The following is a 17,950-nucleotide window of genomic DNA, read 5'->3' on the forward strand; positions in this document are numbered from 1 at the left end:
ACGCATGGAAGAAACCCTTTGGAGAACCATTAACTAAGACAGAGAAGTAAGGACTAGAGTAGTCGCCTCTCATCCACATTCTCCATCTCTCGCCAAACCCCATTCTAGTAAGAGTTTGTTCAAGGAGTGACCACTCGACATGGTCATAAGCCTTCTCCCAGTCAATTTTAAAGATAAGGCCTAGCTTTTTATCTCTAAAACGAGAGTGAATACATTCATAAGCAATGAGGACTCCATCCAAAATCTGTTTGTTTTTAATGAAAGCTAACGAGGAGAGGGATATGACATGACCAAATTTAGGACCTGTTTAATCCTAAATGCAAGAACCTTGGAGAGGATCTTGTATGACGAGTTAAGGAGGTTGATAGGACGTAGTCTTTAATATCTTATGCTCCTTCTAACTTGGGCACCATCGCTATGAAGGTTGCATTAATGGCTTTATTAAGTCTTCCATGCCAGTAGAATTCCTCGAAAAACTGATGGAAGTCTTCCTTAAAAGTGGTCCAGTATGTTTTGAAAAAGGCCATGAGGAATCCGTCTAGACCAGGCGCCTTGTCAGAGGCTAAATCATTCACTGCCCTTGCAATTTCCTCCTAAAAAAAAGGACATTCAAGCCAATCTGCTCTATGGGTGGGAAGTGTGTTGAATTCTAGATCTCCCATGCTGCGTCTAGGTAAGTTTGGAGATGAATATAGGTTCCTGAAATGGCAGATGATGGCTTCTTCAATATCTAGTGCAAAGTCAAAAATCGAGTCTCCAACTTTTATGGCCTAAATCAAGTTGGTTCGGTGTCGGCTATTCGCAACTTTATGAAAAAACTTGGTATTTAGGTCCCCTGACTTAAGCCAAGAAACTCTGGACCTTTGATACTAGTAAAGCTCTTCCATTTCATGGGTAGAAAGATACTCCGATTTAGTGGATTGTCTGAGGTCAAACTCCGCAGGTATGAGGGATCTGGACTCCTCTAACCTATCTAGGTCTTGTATGATGTCCAGTTGTCTTTTTTTGTTGGTAGTGAAGTTTCCCTGTAGTGAAGAGCTCCAGGATTTAAGTGGCTTCTACAAGTTTTGTACTTTTTTCTGTAGCATGAACCCAGCCCTACCTGTGACCTGGTTAGAGAAGGATTGCCACCATAAAGGAATGAGAGAGGCTAGATCGTCCTCTTGTAACCAGGCTAATTCGAAGCGGAAAGGCTTGGGTCCCCTAGGGATAGGCTGGGTATTAAGTAAAATGGGGCAGTGGTCAGAGGTGGGTTTTGGAAGAGTAAAGGCATGAGACCTTGCTAAGGAGTCTTCCCAACTAGGAGACAATTTAGAGAGAGTGGGCTGGGCCTCATGATCCAACCACGTGAATTAGTTCCCTAGGAGAGGGATCTCTAGCAGCACTTGTCTTGATATGAAATCTGAGAAATCTATCATGATCTTGGTAATAATATTTGTGGAGTTTCTTTCGAAGGACCATCTGGTGATATTGAAATCTCTCCCCAAGCACCAAATGGGATGAGGTAGGGTAGCCATGTCTTCTAGCTCTTCCCATAGTTTAGGTCGCATAGAAGATAGATTCGGGCCACAAACCGCAGTGAACTTCCATTCTTAGTTATCTGAGTTTCGAGAAAGAAGGACAGTGACCGTGAAGTCGCCGATATGGTAGGAGATGAGAGAGTGTTCAGTGGGGTTCCAAACTACCCATATTCCTCCAGAGGCCCCTACAGCTGGGCAAGAAAGCCATTAGCATGGAGACATTGTTTCAAAAAGCGGACCACCCAACGCCTGGGCGGCCTCGCCTAGGCGGATTTTCTTGGGCCACGTCTAGGCGACCACCTAGGGCCTGCGCCCCACCCAAGGGCGGAACTGTGGCTCCTTGAGGGTATTTTTGGGTCATTTTTTTAATACTAAAGAGGTAAAATTGTGGGTTTTAGGTTCATTTGAAACCTAAAACCCATTAAAGGCTATTTTAGAGAGAGAAAACCCAAAAAAACCATATATTTCTACTAGGCCGCCCACGTTCTTGGCGCCCGCCTAGGCATTGGGCGGCCTGGACCCCCCCCCCCCCCCACGACCGCCTAGCGCTTTTTGAAACACAGCATGCAAATAAACCCCAAATTCTTTTGACTGAGAGAAGATTAGGTTCCGACCGTTTGGTTTCTAACAGCGCCAAGACAGAAGGTTTAAACTTGGCGCAAAGGTCTCTTACGGCTTTTTGTTTCGAGGTCGGTCCCAGACCCTTAATATTCCTGGAGATGATAATCATCTAAGAAACGAGGAGGGGGTTGCTACTGCCAATCTGGAAGACCTCCTGGCCGGGGGCCTTCCAATGGACGAGGGGGACTCAGAGGACAAATCCGAAGGGTAGATCTATCCCGGGTTTATTGAGGAAAAGAGGTTAAGTACTTCTCTATAACCTTTTTTCATCCGCTGCAATCTGTCCCCCAAGGTAGAGTCTAGTGAGAGGAGAAGGTGATGGTATGTGTCTTCCAATTGAAATCCCATAATGCTGAAAAAATACTTAACCTTTTCTTTAATATGGTCTGGGTTGTGATCTACCTGGCTGCCTTGCCAGAAAGACCCCTCCCTGAACGACGATGCTTCCTGCAACTCATGGGCCACCTGAGGATATTGGTTGAGCGAATCAAGACCTTCCTTACCTGGCTGAGAATTATTTTGAGGGATGGGAGCGGAGAGGCTCAGGGGTGGTCCAGACGGGGAAGCAAGGGAGTGAGAAGAAAACCGGGGGGGGGGGGGGGGGGGAGCGCGAGGGGGGGGAATGGGGGGCCCTGGTTGGTAGATTGGGAGATGTTGAAAGCAATTATGCTTACTGAAAGGGATCATTAGAGTCAAAAGCCCCCGTTTCATTTAGATGGCCCACTATGAAGGAGGGGTTAAGAGCTATGTGGAGTTGCAGGAGAGGCTGTACAAACCGAGGGAAAGCAGTGCAAGGGTTGAGGGGGTGGCCATGATTGCGGTAGAATGAGAGGAGTGAGGAGCTGAGACAGCAGATTGGAATAAGAGAAGGGTAAAGAGGGAGGTAATGGGCTAAGTATGAGGCAAGAACCTCCAAATCCAGCGACGAGGGAAACAAAGTGTGGACCATCAGAATACCAATAGGGTAAGGGGACCAGTCCGCATCAGGTAAGGTGTGGGAGGAGAGAAAAGAGCGAGAGATAGGAGACAAGGTGCAAGCTAAGAGGTCAAGGAGGACCTCACGGGAAGGGATAACCTATAAAACTGGCAACTCAGAAGTAGCGTCAGTCAAATCCTCGGGTCCTTTTCCGGTGATAGCAGTCTCCAGGGTTAGCACCACCTTACCAGTGTCTGCCGCCGGGGGTTTGGTCGCCATGGGAAGGGGAGGATGGATATTCTTTGCCGCCTCTAGTGGACTGACATCTCCAAGAGGAGGAAGGCTTGAACCAATATTAGAGCACTCTACAGCCAGGGGTTCAGACTCTGGAGTAGAGGAGGACAGAGGGATGACCGTTTGAGTTACTAGACTGCCCTGGGCCGAGGACAGAATTGAGGGTTCCAGGGGGTTATCTCTTAGAGGGGGAAAAGGGGAGAGGAAGAAGATGGCAGGACCGAGGGAGTAGTGGAAGAGAGGGGGGACGCATGGCTGACGGTACCAGGTGGTGCATTCGACGGGGACGACTGGGTAATCAGTCCCGTTAACTGAGAGGACGCCGGGTCACCTGCTACTGGGACGCGTGGCGAAGGCATAATGTTTTTACAAGGGTAAATATAAATTCATCTTGCTTTGCCACTTTAGGGTCTACAAAAGTTATTGGTACTACAAAAAACAATGAGAATGATGATTAGATGCTTCTTTAAATACCATTGCACTCGCATAGCTTGAGGAGATCTAACCCTGGCTAGAGCATGTATCAATATTTTTTGGTTCTCTTCAATGACTTGGGGAGGGTTAGTCATCCTCACTCTTGTCATCCTCAATTGCTTCCTCATAAGTGTCCCCATTCAGCAAATATAATTTCTGCACCTTGCAACAATGCTTGCTGATGTACTACTTGTCAAAATTAACAAAGGCCATTCTCTCAATGTTCTCACATCTTTGCTGGTGAGGGCTTTTTAATAAGGGTGCCAAAGGTCATGCGGTTAGCGCCGTGTGTTTTGGTGACAAAGATTTGCTTTGTTGTCGTTGAGCCAGCAACCATATTCTTGCATGTCTGCCAACCCCCAATGGTTCCAACATTGGTATTCGATTAAACAATCGCATATCATGGCGAATTTCTTCCTTGAGCCTACTAACAAAACAACTGGTTAAAAAGGCATCTGACACTCCATTTGTTTGATTAGCCAATTTCCTGAATTGGATTTGGACGAAGCTTAATGACCTAGTGAAATCCTTGGATTGGCTTGGGCCATAATGTACGCATAGAGCTATAGTAAATTCTTTCCATGTGGGGATTCCATTGACTTTCTCAAACCACTAGTACCATTCAACAAACCACTGGTACCCATTAAGCAACTTGTTCTAAATGAGTGGAAGCAAGGCGTACCTTACTCTCCCCGAGAACTTGATGAAATGCAAAATATTGCTCAGTTCTGTAAATCCAAGTGATTAGATCATCCCCATCAAAGTGAGGTTAGTCTAACTTAGCTAGAAAAGGGAATAGGAGGCATGGAAAATTACTAGATGAAGCAAGCACTTTTTTCTTGATGGAAGGATTCAAATGTAAGTGAATATTGCAGTGGGGATGAGGAACCAGTATGGTGTGTCTTCCGTTTACAGATATGATCTCGTTTTGAACTTGTTTCAAGGAAGAAGACATGATATCAAGTATGTGCTCTACAACAAAAATTAACGCATGTCTTTGACGGCGCGAAAATGCTCCTGAGTGTTATTTCTACTTGGTTTAACTCTGACTCAAGTTTTTCGATAGTGGAAGCCATTAACCTAGGTGATCAGATGAGGGAGAAGTGTTTGTTCATCATACCTAGGGTTTGATTCCAGTTTTTGAGGTGCTATGAGTCAACAAGGGTGAAGCATAGAGGATAAATCAAGCAGAATCATTCCCAAAAAAGCGCTCTAACACTAGATAGAATATGAACCCAAGAAAGGAATAAAAGGATAGAAGAAAAAAACAAAGGAACAAGTGAATAGATAAAGAGAATGGGCTAGAAAAACCCAAAATTCACTGATTAATGGTCACTTTGAGGGGGCTACCTCCTTACTAGATAATTGTGCTACATTGAGGGTTTTACCTCCTTACAAGACGCATTGCCAGCCTCTTTTATCCTTATACAACATCCAATTACAGATATTAACAGAATACCATTAAGTACACTTTACTTGACCATCAAGTACCACATTTATTGGTTGGAACATTACACCGATTCAACAATTTATAAACCCAAACGCTCACTTGAAACTGCAGCAACAAATCTCTCCATTATGCAACTATTTCCAATCTCAACAATTAAAACCCAATTAAGGCCAACATTTCCAAAAACCCAAACCTCCCCACTTGAAATTGAAAAAAAATCCAACCATCGAATCCACTTATGCAACCATTTCCAGACCCAACAACCAGAACCCTATAACTCAAAGGCCCAAATCAATAACTCACACTTTTTCAAAAAGCGGACTGCCTAGCGCTTGGGCGCCCGCCTAGGCGGATATCCCTTGGCACCAGCCTAAACCCGCCTAGGAGGCCGCCCAAGGCCTGCACCCACCCAGGGGTGGAAATGCAACTCCTTGAGGGTATTTTTTGGTCATTTTTTTAATACTAAAAGAGAAAAGTTGTGGGTTTTAGGTTCATCTGAAATCTAAAACCCATTAGAGGCTATTTAAGAGAGAGAAAAACCAAAAAAAAAATATTTTTTTACTTGGCCGCCCAGGTTCTAGGCACCCGCCTGGGAGCCCACCTAGGCGTTGGGTGGCCTGGAAACCCCCGACCGCCTAGTGCTTTTTGAAACACTAATAATTCAGAAACTCAAATGCTCACTTATGACAGCAAATTCGACAATTCTCTCCATTTATGCAACCATATATGAAGACCTAACAATCAAAAACAAAATCAAAACCAGGGTCTTAAAACTCGGTTGAGTATACTTGGACTCAGCCAATTTGCTTGGACTCAGCCTCTTGCCAAGACAGGCTCTTGTGTACAACCTCAAAGTAAAATAGAAAATTTATTATAAAGTATGACAAGTTTTTTTTTTTTGGGTAAAATCAATGTATAAATGTTTTATGTATAATTCTGATTTTTTTATAATGATTTGTGTGTTTTTCTTGGTGTGTGCTTTATTTTTATGGCTTCCCCCTTTTTTGTATATTTCTGAATATCTCCAGCAATAAATCAATTTTTCTAAGAGTAATGATACTATGAGATCCTCCCACACCCATATGAGTAAGACCCCAAAGGATCACCATTAAATTTTGACACGGATCTCTAGAAAACCCATTCACCCAAGTCCCACACCCATGTCATAACTTTTCTAGAGATCTGTGTCAAAATTTAATGGTGATCCTTTGGGGTCCTACTCACATGGGTGTGGGAGGGTCCATAGCATCATTTCTCTTTTTCTAAATACATCTTTTATATATATTTTTTAATCTTATTTGAATTTTTAATGTTGTTTATACTTCTTTTTCTGTTTGTGAAGTTGTTAACATTGTATTGAAGGAAAAGAGAAATTACAAAGATACAAAACAGCCCGCGGTCACCGAGAGAGGTAACGGGGAAACAATGAAAAAGAAAGAGGGAACAAAGGAAAAAACAGGAAGAGGAAAAAAGGCAAACACTAAAATAGCAAATACAGCCAAAATAAAAGACGACTAACACTAAAAAGCAAATACATCAAAAACTAAAAATGGCAAAAACTGCGTCACAGGGAAAGCACCCACCGAACCTTTGTTACTCCAATGAAGCTCCTTGTGTCGCTAATTCATTGGCTATTAGGTTGGCCTCCCTCCAAGTATGATTCCAAGAGACTTGTATATGCCCAGTGTTCAAAAACATGGACCGCCCAGCACCTAGACGGTATAGAAGGCCTGACGCATCACCCAAGCCTAGGCGACCAAACTGGGCAGCAGTCCCTAGGCCGCCGCCTAGGCAGTACGGAACTCGCCTAGGCGAGCACCCAGCACCCAGCCCCTGGGTGACTACCAAGGGCCTATGCCCCGCCTAGGGGAGGAAATTTTTTTTTTTTCGTTGTATTGATTCTTTTTAAAATATTAAGGGTTTGAAGGATGGGTTTTAGGTTCATTTCAAACCTAAACCCACAAGAACCCATTTTAGAGAGAAAGAAACCTCAAGAAAACTAAATTTTGTGACTTTCATTGGATAGAAGTGTTTCTTAAAAGATAGGAAAAACGGATCCAAACATCACCCAAGTAAATTTGATTTAAGTTTTGAGTTTTATAATCTTATTAGAGGGTGTTTTTTATTATTTTAGCACCAAAAAACATCTCAGAGGTGGGAATTTGGAGTTCGAGCAATCAAAGTAAGTGCAAAAATTTATTTTTTAGATTGCTTGTTTTATTTTAAGATAAGTTCTTCAGGATCTAGTCAAAGTAGAGATCCGAGTTGGAAACATGGATATAATCCGAACTCAAATGACAAAAATTGCATTAGATGCAATTTTTTGTGAAAAAAATACGAAAGGCGGCATAAACTGGTTTAAGAAACATCTTGGCAGTATTAAAGGGGATGTTGCCCTTTGTAAAAATGTTCCTGAAGCTATCAGAGAGGAGATTAAGCAATATATGAGTACTGTAAAACAAAAACAGGAACAAAATCCTTGTCATTTGAATAAGTCTATTTCTGCTACTTCTAGAACAAGTGATCCGGGTTGGAAGTATGGTTATAACCCAAAACTAAGCGATAAAAATTGTATAAGGTGCAATTTTTGTGAAAACAGATACCAATTGGGGTATTAACCGATTCAAGAAACATCTTGCCGGTATTAAATGGAATATTACTTCTTGTAAAAAAGTTCCTGAAGCGATTCGGGATGAGAATAGACAATTTCTGAATTTAAAAGAACCAGAAAATGATGAAAATGAGCCTTGTTCAATGGAAATATCTTCTCCAAGTTCTTCAAGAAGTGGTGATCCGGGTTGAAAGTATGGATATAACCCGAATCCGAATGACAAAAATCGTATTAAATGAAATTATTGTGGAAAGGATACTAATAGGGGCATTTACCGATTTAAACAACACCTTGCCGGTAATAAAGGGAATGTTGCCCCGTGTAAAAATGTTCCTAAGACTACCAGAGAGGAAATTATACAATATTTAAGTTCAGGGAGGCACAAAAAGATAGAAAAGTGTGGACGTAAGAGTGAAGACTCTTGGTGTTGAATGTTGAGTGTTGATAGTTGACTGTTGTGTTGACTGTTGAGTCTTGACTGTTGTGTTGACTGTTGAGTCTTGACTATTGTGTCCTAGACTGTATATTTTCTGAATTTCTGTATATTTTCTTTTTCTTATTTTTAGTTTCTAGTTCAACTTTCTAGTTTTTAGTTCTACTATCTAACTTTTGTGGGTACAGTCTACAGTGTATCTACACCCTCGAGAAAGGCACCGGCCTCAGCCTCAGTAGAATCAGCTATCCCAATTGAGCAAGAGAAGGAGAGTAGCAAGATGTCGTTGTGGTTCCCCAATCCTTTCCGGGCCAGGATTGCCCAATGAAGACCCGTCAAAGTTTAGTTTAACTATACCCCTATATCCCTTCTCCAGAGGGCTAACAGGGAGACCCTCCTTGGCCTATAAGAAAGAACGTTGACTCAGTTGAGTTGGAAGTCGTGGGCAGGCAGGCCTTTGATATGTTTGGGGTTAGAGGCCTAAAAGATAACCAGTCCCCTAATCAATTCCTTACTTTTGGGGAGAGGTGCAAAGAGAACTTGAAAGATCATGTTGCATTCCTTCCAGATAAACCAAATGGCCACCGCCACGGTGGATTTCCAAAGTAAAGCTTTGCCTTTTGGCCAGGGAAGAAAAGCTGACAACTTGAAAAGACTGGGTATCAATTCAGAGGAACCCATATGCAGTCGAATAAAAGTAGGGTGTCCTTCCAATGGTTGCAAGCCAACAGGCAATGGATGAAGAGGTGGTCGATGGTCTCCTCTGCAGAGAGACACATCACACATATGTTGGGTAAGCGGAAGCCTTGTCTTTGAAGTTGACCGACAGTGAGAACTCTCCCCCACAAGGCAAGCCAAGAGAAGAACTGGATTCTCGGGGAAATGAAAGCTTCCAAGCTTTGTGATAAGAAGAGTTAGTGGCTGAGGATCCCACATTGGCCTGGTTGAGGGCACATAAGAGGGAAGAGACCATAAAGGCCCCAAAAGGATCCAGGGTCCAGACAATATTGTCCTCTCCAAAGGATAGATTAGGGAGACCTTGGGGCCAAGACCTTGGCCAAGATCTTGTAGGAACTGTTTATAAGGCTAATGGGTTCAGTTCAACTGCGTCTTCGATCTTGGGAATAAGGGCTATGAAGGTTGCATTCATCCCTTTGTGGATAATGCCTCGCTCATAGAACTCTACAAAGAAAGCTAGGAAGTCGAGGCACATGATGTCCCAATGGCGGTTAAAGATTGCCATCGAAAAGCCATTAGGACCCAAGGCACGGTCTTGTCCTAGTTCTTTGATTGCAGTGAGGATTCGGTTTCATTGAAGGATATTTCTAGCCACTGGGATTGTTCTAAGGAGATGGTTAGGAAGGAAAGGCCAGTCATTTGGGGTTTAGGCCAAGAGGGGAGAGAGAAAAGATGTTTGAAGTTTCAATGATGGATTCTTCAATAGCAGTGGGATCATCAAGGAGAGCGCCTTGATGGAGTATCTAACTGAGGTCCCCACAATTAAGCCATTTTATCTGGGAGCGTTGTGCCCCAAAAGATTTCTTCTTTCCTGAGAAGGCTCTAGAGATTGCCTTGAAGCTATTGGTGAAGGAGGCATTCGTTGTGGGACAGAGGGCAAGAATCCTCAAGGGTGTCAAGGTCTAACATAGAGTTCAGTTGCTCTTAGAAGTTCCCTGGTATAAGGTTACTCCAAGTTTTAAGAGAGGATTTGAGAAGCGAAAGCTTCTTTTGAAGTCTAAAGCCTACCCAGCCGAGAGCCAGAGGTGAAAAGGAAGTCCACCAAACCTTCAAGTTCTCACTGAAGTTGGGTTCTTCCATCCAACAAAGTTTGAAATGGAAGGGTTTGTGACCCCTAGGGATTGGTCAAGTGTCCAAAAGAATGGATCGGACGTAGTTATAGGCAAGGTTGTAGAACAGGCACCAAGAAAGGAGGTATCCCATTCTTGGGAGCAAAGGAACCGGTTGAGCCTGGATCGAGATGAGTTGTTCGAACATGTGTATTTGGTACCATGTAAGGGTATGTCCAACAACTCATGTCGTACAATAAAGTTTGCAAACTTGAGCATAGGTAGTGTAATACGAGAGGAAGAGTTCTGCTCATGTGACCATCCCGTAACATTGAAATCTCCTCCTATCAACAACGAGAGGGAGGGTGCGTAGCTGCCTCGTAAAGTTCGTGCCACAAGGCAAATTGATTTGAGTTAGGTCCATAGATCGCAACTTCCAGTCCAATATGTTAGAGATTCGACTGATGGGGCTTTGACCCAAGACTTGACAAGGGAGAAAGACAATGGGTCCCAAATAAACCAGATACCGCCAGAAGCTCTCGTGGCCTCAAGGGTTACCCATCGACAGGATCTTTGCCCTCAGACCTGTCGAACTTCGAGAAAGGGAAGCTTGGTCTCGATTAAGGACAAGAGGCCCGAGGAGTGTTTGAAGCAAAAAGTGTGCACTACCTAAGTCTTCTGAGTGGAGCCAAGACCCTGAACGTTCTAGATAAGAGCCTTCATTATCTGGGGAGGGAAAGAGATCTCCTAAACGAAAGTCTGGAGGAGACACGCACACGGAAAAAATCATCGAGGACAGCGATGAGCTAGAGTGGGTTGGGCAAAAAACATTATAATTGATCTCGCAAGTGAGATTGGAGAGTTCCCTTGAGGCTTTGAAACTTACTTTGAACCTAGACACTGGGTTGGATTTGAAGAAGGCTTTTACATCCCACTTGAAGTCATCAAATTTGAAGCCGATGACTCCCATGACCTTGTCGACACTACCCTATGCCTTGTCCATCCTGGAGCAAAAACTAGAGCCCACCAATAATGTCGAGGATGAGAAGGAGCCAAAACTACTAAAACCATTTGAGGGTAGGGGAAGCAAATATTTGCTACGCTACATGAAGGGGGAAAGACCGAGGGGGGAGATGCCGAAGCAAGGGGGGTGAGGGGCATCCAGAATTGGGGGTTGGGGCAAGGAGGGGGCGGCAAGGGTGGGTTGGCAAACAAGGGTGCCTCAACCTCCGCGAAAACACTAGAATTCTCAACAGGCGGAAAGGGGGCAATGGGAGTGGGAATAGGTGCCAAAGGTGGAGGGTTGAAGTAATCGAAGTAAGCTAGGGACCCACTCCCAAAGAGAAAAGGAAAGGCCAATCAGGAGTGGGGGTACAGACGATCCGGGGGGGGAGGGCCGACACCTGAGAGTGAAAGACTCCCACCAAGACCGCCGCAACAGGTTGGATGAAGTGGGGCCAAGCCAGGAAAAGAGAGGGTGGCAGGGGGAACCAAGGAATTGGGGGAGGTGAAGGGGGGCTAGCAAGGCGCGAAGGGGGAGGGGAGAGTGATTTGGTAAAGGAGATAGGGGATTGGAAGCGGCGGAAGGAGCTGCCAGAGCGGTTTCAGCGTACTATAGGTGGAGAAGGAGAAGGGGAGGAAGCTAAGTTTGTTGAGGGGTGGTGGTCAGAGCAGGTTGAGGGAGGCTGGGAATCGAGGAGAGAGTTTCTCGGAGCCAGAGGGGAGGAGGAAGGAGGGCAAAAGTAAATCAAGGAGAGGAATAAGAGGTTGAAGGGATGGAGTGATTATGGGATCCGGCAACAAATCAAAGATGGGATGGGGGAGGGGAGGTGCAGTGTTTCAAAAAGCGCTAGGCGGGTCCTAGGCGGCCTGAGGGGTTCAAGCCGCCCAGTGCCTAGGCGGGCGCCCAGAACCTGGGTGGCCCAGTCGAATCCAAAAAGGATGCCCACTTGAATAAAAAAAGGATATATAGTATAAAAAATAAAAATTAGGTATTTAGGGCACGCATACTTTGAGTTTGATTGCTTAATCTTCAAACTTCCACCTCAAAGATGTTTTTAAGGACTCAAAATCTTCTAAAAAACCCCCAATAGATTTATAAAACATCAAAAATTAAATCTAACATCAATGGGTGATGTTTTGATCAATTTTTGTCAACTTTGAAAACCCTTCGATCCTAAAGAAATCACCAAAAACTAATTTTTTGGCTTTCTCTCTCTAAAATAAGCTCCAATAAGTTTTAGGTTTCAAATGAACTTAAAACCATCCTTCTAACCCTTTATATTTTAAAAAAACATCAATACAAAAAAAAAACAGAATTCCGCCTCTGAGCGGGGCACCCACCTAGGCGGGTTTCGTACCGCCTAGGCGGCCGCCCAGGGACTGCCGCCAAGATTGGCCACCTAGGCCTTGGCGATGCTCCCAGGCCTTTTGGACAGCCTAGGAGATGGGCGGTCCGCTTTTTGAATCGCTGGGGAGGTGACAAAGGAGGAAGGACAGAGGGCTCAGCAAAGGGAGGCAGAAAGACGCCCAAGAAGGAAGAGAACAGAGGGGCCAAGGGGTGAGCTGGCAAACGGGGAAGGATAGGGTGAGGTGAGGGGCTCGAGGTACGAGAGAAGGAGAGGGGTATCAACGAGGGAGGAGAGAGGGATGGCCAGAGATGGCGACAGATTGTTACCGGGGAGAAAAGGATAAGGGGTGGGGATGGAGGGGGGGCCATGGCGAGGTGTCAGAGATAGAAAGATCGAAGGTCAAGCAGGAGGGGGCAGGTGGCTGAGCTGGCACGGGAGGGTTACCGTGGCAGGGTGAGGGAGAAAGGGAGATTAAAGGCTAGGGAGGAGGGCCGAACGTGGCAGCAGAAGGATGGAGAGGAGAGGCAGAAGGGGTCACTTGACCCCTCGTATTGAGTGATGCAAGAGCCTCAGGCGAGGAAGCCAAGGAAACAGGGCTGCCATCGATGTAGCAGTGGGTGGTAGTAGAAAGCCGTTGGGCAAGTGCACGATCCTCAAGGCTGGTACGATGAGGCAATGAATGCCGAGAAAGGAATGATGGGTGGATCACGTGTCCCGATGTAGAGAGGGCAACTGGCGGGGCCTCACGTAGGCACAGGAGTGAGGCGATGGGCACGTGGAGGTGAGAAATGATATCGGGCTACGAGGCGAGGGAACATTCCTCAAGCCGAAAGCAAGGCAGCAAGAGGGGGCGGGGGGCAAATGATGGTGAACACACAAGGCCCAAGGTAAAGGCAACGTTTGGCGGGGAGAAGGTTGGGGCACGGAGCGCGGCAATCTCCATGGCCAGAAAACTCCACCGAACAGGGTGGTGACCTCCACCAAGGTTCCACACAAGACCCCTAGGGGGAAGGCGGGGTTTGCAAGGAATAGCGCTAGGACCACCCACCGGAAAGCGTCTACCATTCCTACAAATTGTAGTCCAACCATCAGAGGGCTCAGCCAAGATGGCAGAAGATTGAAGGGCATTGGGTGAGGCTGCCAAGACAGCCGAAAAAGATCGTCGACTAGGCATGCCCAAAGGGTAGGTGGGATAGAGGCAAGGTCCAGGACCTCGTCCAGGAGGAGGATGGCACCTAAGGGGAGGTATTTGCACAATTGCCTGTTGGTGGCAATGAGTTTCCCACACTTGGCCCCTATAGCAAAGAAGGTTAGAGGGTGACAAGCATGCAAAGGGACATTGTCAATGCGGAGCCACACTTTTAGCGATCGGGAGGCATCAGTAGATGTTGACCAAACGCACAATGAGAGGGAAGCTCTTCTGAAGGAGGGAGACGGCGAGTTGAGGGATTCGAGGGACCCCGATGAGGAGAAGAAGAAAGAAAGAATTCTTCCTTCAGAGAAACATATGTAGGACAGTTCTGGGTCTTTTCAAAAGGTTGAGCCCATATCTCGATACCCCGTAAATCGTCTCTGCGAGGACAAAAAGTGTTGACCAAAGCCCCATCCAAACGGATAGCAGATTCCGAGGGAGGAATAGGGCAAAGCAAGAGGAAGCAAGAAGGATCAATGCCGAAAGGGCGGCAGGAGGGTGGTGGAGGGATAGAGGACTCCTGGGTGGAGGGCGTTTAGGAGCACCACCAAGGTTAGCGAATGAGTGAGGGTTAGAGGTACAACCAAGTGAGTGGGGTTTGAGAAGGTGAACATAAGTGAGGTAGATTGGGGGCGGGCCAATAGGAGGGGGCTGAGAGGTCGGCACAGGCAGATGCCTGGTGCTAAGGGGAGGTGGAGGCAGGAGGAAGAAGGGGGCTGATGGACAACATAGGCGATTTCCCTTTGTCATGGCCTGAGGTGGAAGTAAAGGGCGGGATCCAGGAGCCATTTTTTTCCTTAACACACAAGGTTATTCCATTAAAGGATTGGATGTTTTCGTCAAAAAAAAAAAATTCAATGGCTCCTTTTGTTGGACAAAAAAGAATCTACAATCAAGCCAGAGATTAGATGAACATGTGTAGCAAGATATAATCTTTGTTTATAGTTTATTTTTTTATTTTTAAACAATTTTCTTATGACTTTTTCACTCACCTTGAGCACCCAATGCTCTAGAAAAATGAAAAATAGAAAAATATGAAAAATAAATTTGAAGTAGTAGAAGTTAAATAAAAGCATCCTTAAAAAGTCCAAATAAGCTTAAAAAATAGAAAAAATGGAAGTAAAAAAAATTGATTCCTAATTGGGACATTTGACATATCCAAAAAAGAGAAAATATGAAAGTAGGGATTATGGCAAAAACAAACTTACTAATCTTGGTCAAAAACATCCAAATCATATATAAAATATCTACAACAATCCCATATTTTTATAATATTTTTTGGAATTCTTTGAATTTTTTATGTACTCCAAGTTTTTGTTGGGTGAATAGGTACCCCAAGTTGTACATACGACTTGGGGCGTCAGCCAAGTCTGGTAACGCTGTGTTTTCAAATGTTAGCTCTTTTTTGCCCTCATACACTACTTGCGAGAGTCCGAGTATTGCCCATGTTACTCGGCTCCAGCAGGGCAGGAGTCCCGAGCACAAGCAGAGTAAATGAACCTTGATCAAATCCATATATTTCAAAAGCGAAATTCAACCATTCCCCACACCAAAAAAAAACAAAAAAACAACTGCAAAAAAAACCTCAATTTTTCAACTTATCTATGCAACCTTCTCCGGACCCATCAATGAGAAATCCAATCAAAATCCTGAATTTCAAAATCTCATCAAAACGCTAAAACCCGATAACCTTATTCCAATCATACCTGAGGCAGGTCCATCATCTTGGGAGCAGGCAATGGAGTGACAACCCGAGGTAGATTCGCATTATCACGCAACCACAAAGAATTATACATCACAAGCCAGATAAATAACCCGAGAACACAAAACCCTAAAATAGCCTTCAAATTGAACTCTGCAACCCTGAGCAAGCCAGGCTTTCTTCGTCTCTCTCTTAGGAGATTAGGAACTAGGTTATGGGTCTGAGACGAAGGATCTTCGTCATTAGACTGTCTGTTCCTGCTCCTCGCTGTCCTTCTGCTGCTGATTCCAGTCATGCTGAGAGAGAATGAAGAATGAAAAAGGATAGAGAAAAAATTAATGCAACAGAGGGTTAGAATGAATTAGTAAGAGAAAGTGGAATAATGGTATGGTAAGCGTGAACGTGGAGCTCTGTAAATGTAGAAACTAGGGTTTATGGACTCGCGAGGTGAAAGACAGTGCTCGTTGCTCGGATCAGTCAGCTCGACACAGGATTCGAATATCTATTTTTAGATATATTTTTTTTGGATTTTATACTCCCGAGGGAACATAATGTCCAGTTACTTCCTAGTGAAAGACCAATCTACGTAAGGGGTCGCAATGGACCCGGACCATAGTTAGCAAATCGCCTTTTAATCGGCGAGTTTTTCAAACAATCGGAGATTTCTGGAAACAGTTTAAACGACGATTTTTTAAAAGATCGGAAAAACTCGCTTACTTTTTAAAAAAACGTTTAAAACGTATTTTTTTAATAACACGATTTAAATCTGGCCAAAAAATCGCATATTTTTTTTATCTATAATTTATTTTTTTAAAGATTTTTTTTTTTCCCGTTTTGTGTATTGAAGCCATTGCTACTTTCATGCTTTTGAAAAAAAAATTATTTAAAAAAAACCTAAAATAGAAATTTTTATCCCCTCTATATTCTTCAAAGCCACAATTGCATATTGAAGGTATGATTATTTTTTTTTCTTTTTTTTAAAAAAACTTAAACAAATAGATGCAGATATCAGTGTTATTATGGAAAATTATTGTGTAAATGAAATACTGTTTATAACAAATCATTTTGTAAAGTAAATCATTGTGTAAAGAAAATCATATACATGCAAATTTATGTGATTATTTGTGATAATTGTTTTTATTGAAATACTATTTATGGCACAAATTAGAGCTCAAAACAGTCTTTTACTAATGAATGAGAAGCAGAGAGTAGCATAGAGTGTGACTACATGACAAAGTAATCGATATTTTGCTTTTGATTATGTGATAACAAAGATAACAATATAGTGTAAATTGTAAACTTACAGGAGCAAGCAATTGTTTAGCTCGGCTTGTTTCCCCAAGAAAGCCTCTTTTTTTAGTTCTACTTGTTGTTTCTCCAAGAAAATGGAAAACCCTCTTTTTTTTCGCTTTCTAAAAATCAGTTAAGGCTTCTTGACAAATCAATATAGTTAGGGCGTTCTCTCAAACAACATCCCAAATCTGAGAGAAAAGCCATCTTCAAACTATCCCAAATCAACATCCCATCTTTCTTTTCTCTTTTTAAAAATCAGTTAGGGCCTCTTCCATAGCTCTGCTTGTTGTTTCCCCATGAGCTCTTCTTTTTTCGTTCTTCATTCTTCTGTCTCTATAAACCCTGGCTATGAGCTCAACCCATTTTCATCTCTTCCTTCTTCCTCCTCTCTCTAAACTGTAAAAAGAGAGCTGTGAAACCCAAATTTCTATGGGGCCACTTGTCAATTCAAGTAAAGAAATTCATAAAACTTTAACCATAGCCATGATGTAACCATGCTATAGTTGAATGCTTGTAATGAGAAAAAAAAATCAGTATTTTTTTTTTGTACCTACCAAGTAGGTGTGATGTTAAAGTATTTAATGAATATATAGTATATTTGTTTTTGGTATGTAATGGGTAGATTTATATGGTATAATTTTTTTTTGGTATGTACTAAGTAATTATGTATTTAATATTGGAGGATTGCATCAAAGTTACGAAGCATCTAAATTAATTGACTTCATTATATTAGTCGAGTAAAGTTTTTATAGATGAATTAATTATTGATAGCTCTGACATAATTTTTATTTTTTAGAATTTAAAAATTTCTAATATTATAAATTTATCTGATTTTTTTACTTCACTTTTTTAGCCTAATCTGATATATTAACAATATCTTTATATGAAATATTTTTGCCGATCCGTATTTTTACCTAACTTTTTCATCCGACTTTTTAAAATGACAATGATTTGTTTCCGATTTTATGGTGAGCCGATTTATTGATAGTCCTCGACTTGCTAATTATGACCCGGACCCGACCTGAGGGTCTACCCGTAGTTGGCAAATCACTGTTTAATCAGTGAGTTTTTTGAAACTTCGGCATTTTTATATAAATAATTTTAAACGGTGACTTTTTTAAAAGGTTGAAAAAAAAAGTCGCGTAGTTTTCATAAAACCATTTAAAACGTGCTTTTTTCATAATTTGATTTAAATTAGGCAAAAAAATCGTATCCTTTTTTATCTTTTTTTTTTTTTTTTACTGTTTTGCGTATTGCAGCCATGGCTACTTTCATGCTTTTGAAAAAAAAATTATTTCAAAAAAAA

At 43.0% G+C, this 17,950-nt stretch overlaps 1 protein-coding gene across 15 annotated transcripts in view; it reads right to left on the minus strand.

The window, feature by feature from the left end:
* Window positions 1–15,835, minus strand: part of LOC18438178 (mannosyl-oligosaccharide glucosidase GCS1) — an 82,336-nt gene extending 66,501 nt beyond the window's left edge. For all 15 annotated transcript variants that reach the window (XR_016057549.1, XR_016057550.1, XR_016057537.1 and 12 more), the window contains exon 1: window positions 15,356–15,835. Coding sequence is in view for 1 of the 15 variants with exons in the window: in XM_088869544.1 (XP_088725670.1) it covers window positions 15,356–15,646 (291 nt within the window). In the remaining 14 variants the exon portion in view is untranslated. The remainder of the gene's footprint in view (window positions 1–15,355) is intronic.
* Window positions 15,836–17,950: the final 2,115 nt, after the last annotated feature.

The sequence above is a fragment of the Amborella trichopoda genome, chromosome 6 (genome assembly GCF_054954075.1).
Source record: "Amborella trichopoda isolate Santa Cruz 75 chromosome 6, AtrichopodaSantaCruz75HAP2 v2.0, whole genome shotgun sequence".
Taxonomy (NCBI): Eukaryota; Viridiplantae; Streptophyta; class Magnoliopsida; order Amborellales; family Amborellaceae; genus Amborella; species Amborella trichopoda.